Source organism: Egretta garzetta, unplaced genomic scaffold (assembly GCF_000687185.1).
Source record: "Egretta garzetta isolate BGI_Z169 unplaced genomic scaffold, ASM68718v1 scaffold108, whole genome shotgun sequence".
Taxonomy (NCBI): domain Eukaryota; kingdom Metazoa; phylum Chordata; class Aves; order Pelecaniformes; family Ardeidae; genus Egretta; species Egretta garzetta.
In genome coordinates, this window is record NW_009260614.1 from 4,090,261 (window position 1) to 4,096,305 (window position 6,045).

General features: G+C 48.8%; 1 protein-coding gene across 1 annotated transcript in view; it reads right to left on the bottom strand.

The window, feature by feature from the left end:
* Window positions 1-2,388: 2,388 nt before the first annotated feature.
* RCC1L (RCC1 like) overlaps window positions 2,389-6,045 on the bottom strand; it is a 15,986-nt gene continuing 12,329 nt past the window's right edge. Inside the window, exons 10-11 of the mRNA XM_035900603.1 lie at window positions 4,968-5,053; window positions 2,389-3,342 (exon numbers count right to left, since the gene is read on the bottom strand). Coding sequence (XP_035756496.1) covers window positions 3,265-3,342; window positions 4,968-5,053 — 164 coding nt within the window. The 3' untranslated portion in view covers window positions 2,389-3,264. The remainder of the gene's footprint in view (window positions 3,343-4,967; window positions 5,054-6,045) is intronic.

Here is a 6,045-nt window from a genome sequence, read left to right on the forward strand (position 1 = left end):
TCCCTGTGCTTCCAGGGTCCTGCGGGTGCAAGAGCAGAGCGTGACGAGCAACCTGGGATCTGCAGCTCCCGTGAGCTCAGCCCGTCCCACCAGCGCTGCAGCTGCGGCACAAGACTTGCTGGAGGCAGGGGAACCACAAACCCACCCATGGCTCAGATCGTTCCCCCAGCCACAGGCTACGGCTGCATGAAGAGCACACAGGCAGCCCCCGCTTGTGGTCCGGGAGGAGGATGTGGTTGGATTGGGGTATGTAGGAAGAGAAAGTTATAGCCCATTTCTTACCTGTGGTGAGCACAAAAGGCTGATAGGCACACACAGTTGGGGTTTTGACCCTACAGGAAGTTGGGAGTGAGGGTTACAGAAGGCACTTTCCGTTACCTAGGGCATTGGGTTTCTGTACAGTCTGGCCTCAGCTCTGCCCCGGCAAGGCTGGAGGGGACAAAACAACCCAGTCCCAGAAATTTTCCTCATCAGGGCTATGGTTAGGCTCATTTAAAAAAAAAGAGAGAGAATGTATTTCACACCCAACTCTGGCCTCTGCTGCCCCACCCTACCCCCACAGCCACCCCCAGGCAGGACAAGTTGTGCTGCCCACCCCACTGGAGGCAGGGCTCTGCCCAGCCAAGGACACGCAGGGCAGCGGGCGGCTACAGTGGTCACCACCCCAGCAGCTCACACTGAGCCCTCTGCACAGAACTGCTGAGCAAATGCAAATCCACCAGGCATTGGTGCTGGGCCTGGGGGCAAGCAGCGTGAGACGCTATGAATGGCGACAGGACCGCTGCCACGGCCTCGCTAACGGCTCTGGCCAGGCTCTAGGCCCATCTTGTAGATCAAACCATTTCAGCAATGCCCGCGTGTATTGAGTGGCAAGGTTTTGGTAGCTGGGGCTGCAGAGGGGATTTCTGTGAGAAGTCACCAGGAACTGCCCCCATGCTGGGGCAAGAGGGCTGCAAGAGGGACCCACCACTGGCCAAGGCCGAGCCCATCAGCGATGGTGTAACAGATTTAAGAAGGGGTAAAAACTGCTGCACAACAGTGAGCATATGTGAGAGCCATGCAGACACCAAGGTCAGTGAGCAAGTAGAGAGGAAGCAGGAAAGTCAGGACTAAGGTTGAGCCTGGGAAGAAGGGAGGGGTAGGGGAAAGGTGGTTTTAGATTTGTTCTTATTGCTCATTATCCTGCTCTGTTTCATTGGCAATAAATTAATTTCCCCAAGCTGAGCCTGTTTTGCCTGTGACGGTAACTGGTAAGCAATGTCCCTGTCCACGCCTGGATCCACAAGCTTTCTGTTGTATTTTCTCCCCCTGCCCTGTTGATGGAGGCGGGGGTGACAGAGCAGCTTGGTGGGCACCTGGCCAAGGTCAACTCCCAGCACCACTTTAACCAAAACAAAACTCAGCGCTGGTGTTTGCCAGACCTTAGGCTCTCTGCCGCTAACCTGGCTCCCATCACGCAGCGTGTTGGAGAATGCCCACAGCCACTGTAATGAAAGTGCAAACACTCCCACTGCATTAAGCCTTACAACACTTCTATTTAGGGATAAAGGCCTTGCTGGCATCTAATTAACACACAGATTTTGCAATTTATTGCACAGCAAGACTGCAACACAACCAGGTACGACACAGCATTAATTCTCATCCCAGCCCTGCAAAAGGCCCAGCCCCAAGTGGCACCAGGAGCCACTGGTGAAGACGAGCGGGCACAAGCCTGCCGAGCTCCCCAGCACTAAGCAGCCACCCTGCGCAGGCCTCCTCAAACAGCAACGTCCATGAAGGGTTGTTAGAAACACCTTTCTTATCGCAGTTTTTTTACATCTGTTTTCAATGCTTTAAATAAGCTTCCTCGTGTTAAAAGGGCATAGCTACTCCCATGAGGCCAACAAGACGTGTTTGGGCAGCTCAAGTTGCCCAAGTCGCATGTAGAAGAAGGTATAAATTAAAGCTAATTTAAAGGGAATTCACAGCAGTGAAGGTCTGCCATCATTTAATGGTAGCTTTCTGCTTGTTCTGCCTCAACCCACCCCAGCAATACCAGTTACACAGTAATGTTAACAACAACTCATGAACATCTATGTTTCACCTCTTCTGTATTTCATGCGAAGTCCTTCAAGACTTACTTCATCAAGGTAGAGTTCATCAAACCCCCTGAGTTTTGGTAATTACACAACAGATTTGATACAGAATTTCAGATAAGGGAGCCAAAATGTACGTGGTGTCCCCTGGGACTGTGGACGCAGTGCCTGCCTACAATGGTATCAGTCCTGCAAGTGCAGAGGTGTCTTAGTTACAAAAGAGGTTTCCTATCACATCGCTGTGACCCAAAATGCTTAAGTTTAAATGCAGAGTGCAAGACAGAGCAGCCCATGAAATCAAGCTCAAGAATATTTCTATTACCATTTTATTAAAAACATATCAGCTTGGATTTTTGCCAAAATAATTTACACAGAAGCAGCATCCCACACAGAAAAAAAATGACACAACGCTGCCTGATGTTTGGAGTATTTCACAGGAGACAGTTTCCCACACTTCAGGATGAGGTTTGAGAAGTGCCTGCTAAAGGTACTCACAGCTCTTGCATCGCATCTCCAGCAACCTACAGCGTCCTAAATGCGCTCGCCACAACTTCTCTGCTAAGAAAGTCCCAAGAAGCAAGGCTCCGCTTCTTGCCCATTGAGACTCCTTCCCCTGCTAGCACACCACTGCCTCCAGGCCACCGGCCGTGTGTCCAGCTTCCACAGGGAACAGCAGCCTGGGCAGAATGCAGCTGCTGGCGGACACCAAGGACAGCTCTGCTGGACTCCTACAGCCGGCATGACTTTTCTTCCACATAAAAATAATCATTAAAAACTCCTTTCCCTTGAGAAATAGTTTGGCTCAGCCCAGAGCTGGTGACAGGGAAAGCATCCATAAATGAATGTCCTGTGATACAGACTTCGTCTTGTGCCAGTTTTCCCTGAGGGAGATGCTCTTCATCCTTACACAGAGGGACTCGGCAGCTGTGGGCTGGGCCTCAGACTCTTTTCAAGCTCATCATGAACCAGCCAGAGCACTCCCTGCATTTCCACTCTCCTCAGGGAACGAACATCTTCCCCACAGCCAGGCCGCAGTGTTTCAATGACACAGAGATGACAACACACCCAGGCACTGCTATGGCTGTCTCTGCTCACAGTCACTTCTTCACGGAATGAGCCTTCCTTTCCAAGAAGCTCGTCACCAAGTCCCCCCGTCATCTTAGCACAGTGCTGAGGCCCAGCAATATCACTAGGTGAAAGACTTAACCATGCTTACCATATGATCAACTCCACACGCAACATCCACCACCTCACCGGGTACCGTCACCTGGACCAGACACACAAGAGCGGATTATTTCTCAAGCTGGTACTTTGCACCTGCTATTTCCTATTTCTCATCCTCCTTCTGCTTAACATGCCAGTTGGTTTCACAGGGACTTGTACCTATGAAAGTGCCATCTCAAAAACCCAGAGAAAGCGAGACTCAGCAGCAGACACGCTTGTGCACCGAGTTGTGAAATATTCCCTTTCTCCCTTCACAGAAGCACGTAAACCTTTGGAAGGACAGAAAGAGAGGTCTCACTAGCAGACAGTGAGGAGACTGTAGCCTCAGCCCATCTGTTCAGCAGCAGAAGCAGCACAAGCAAACAGTAATCCAGACAGCAGAAGAGGATCTGCCCAAGCACCACACGGATTTGCCTCTTCTCTCATCAGCAAGGACTGGAACGAGGCAAAAGCTCAACTCAGCCTAAGGCAGTTTTTGCTTTTGGGCTAAGCAGGCCCAGCTCACTCACGAGTGTAGCTATAGCTCTTTCACTTAAAGTTGACTTCAAATTCAAGGAAAGCAGAGGCTACAAGTGGAAGTTTTTCCTTGGAGCTAAGTGAGAGGTGAGATGGCCAGTTCTAGGGCACCCTGCTAACTGCCCTTGTTTTGGTACATTGTCATAGTAATGTCAGACAGGAGTTGGCTGTCTGAGGGAGCATAACCCCCTGCATCCACACTTAGGGAAACCTGGATGTGCCATGCTTGGTGAACTCAGACTCCACTCAGCCACAGCAGTGTGATTTTAGGCAAATACTCCACAGTTGGTCTTTTTTTGTTCATTTTTAGACGGAGGAGAAAGCATGCCAAAGCAGCACATCCGCTGCAAGCTCAGGCACATGGAAAAGGACTCCAGGGTGGTCCAACTGATTGCCTCCCTCCTCTCCTACTTGGCCTTCATGGAGACTGGGAACATCTGTTAGGCTGAGTGCTGAACTCCAGAGCCAAAGACTCTTCTACACCCACAGAGTCTGGCTCTCAGAGCCATCTGAGAGAAGGGAGTGGAACTGGAAGCGTTGCAAAACAGCTATGAAAACAGTTCAGTGGCTAAGGATCTCCTACTGTAACCATAGAGGCAGTCCAGTGACCCACCACCACAGCTGCTTGACTTGGAAGAGGAGCAGGGGAAGGCAGCCCACTGCTATGTGGATCTGTTGCCACTATAGTCTGACCACCACGACCAAAATGTTCACCTAATTTAGATGTGTAATGCCAGTCTTTTGGGTCACTGATGACCAATGCTGGTGGTTTTCTTTGCAGCACGCACAAAAGTGAAGTGCAGGTTAGAAGGGGAGGGACGAGGCGGTCAGGGGTAGCAGGTAGAAGACTGTGGACAGGAGAAAGATAAGAACTGTTCAGAAGTAATGGCACAGCACCAGATTTTGCTGGGGGATCTAAAATCGATACTGAAATAGCCGAACTGGAAGACTTAAAAAATTTACTGAATACCTCCATCCCTAAGCAGGCTAGGCAAGGATCTCTGGAAAACAAAGCAGTTCTACAGCCATCTTGGGCTTCCGCTTCTTACAAAATTACTCAACAAGACTACCCAGCATATGATTTTTCTTGCCCTCAGGATAATAAAGACTAGCTAAATAATATACTCTTGGCCTTAATACTAATGTCCTTACCCTCCATGGGAAATACTGGTCTTCCATTCTTCCAGTTCCTAGGCACCCTCTTAGATTCTTGCCCCATACAAACAGTTCTCCTCTGTCTATACAGAAAAAAAAAAACCAAACAAACCAAAAATAGGGTATAGTCATTAAAAAGGAAGAATTCTATTTGTGATGCTGGCAAGTGTGGCTACAGTGCTTCTGGGAGTATAAAGGGTTATACATGCAGTATGAAAGCCATCGAGTTTAGTTCCAAGTACAATAAATATACTTGTGCTTGGGGAAAAAGATGCCTAATGAGCAGGACAAGCAGCAAGTTCTGGGCACAAGTCTTTGCTTCCCCCTCTTTAGAGCTCTTGCTCTGGAATTTTATTTGACGAAAGAGTGCAGCAGAAGAGATTCCAGGGAATCATTTGTGGTGAATGAATCATTTGTGCTGGAAGTTACGACAATTACAGCTGACGCACATCAGCTATCAGCACAGCAAACAGGATAAGCAAGGCAGCGAAATCTGTCCCAAGCCATCACCTGGGGACTGGTTATTCAGTGACATTCTAATGACAACTGGGGAAGAAGAAAAAAAAACAACCTTGTGTTCAGAGTTGGACAGTTCTAAGCCCCTCAGCAAAATACGTAGATCTCGAAAGTGTTTAGATCAGCCCCACAGCAGAGACAACAATTTTATTGGAACGTAGTCTCTAACACTTCCCAAATACCAGGGGGGAGACCAATTACATGCACCCCGTAACCTGACTGATTGATAGTGTCACTCATGCCACTTCCCCAGGAAGGACCAAGCACGGTGGCACCTGGCACTTTTCATTAGTAAACTATAACTTTCACTACCAAGTACATGGGTTTTCTGTGCTGCTGCCCTCTGCTGCCCATTTTTAAATGACTTTCAAATTCAAAACTTCCTTTAAAGGCTGGTGTCAAGCACAGCATGTACATACCAGAGTATCATACCCTTTGCATGTTAAATGTGTAGGTTTTTCCACCGCAGATTGATAACTGAATTGGTCATAAGAGCCACGAAACCCTGCACCTAGCTCTGATTTAGACTCAGTTTTAGTTTGTTCATTTTTCACAAATT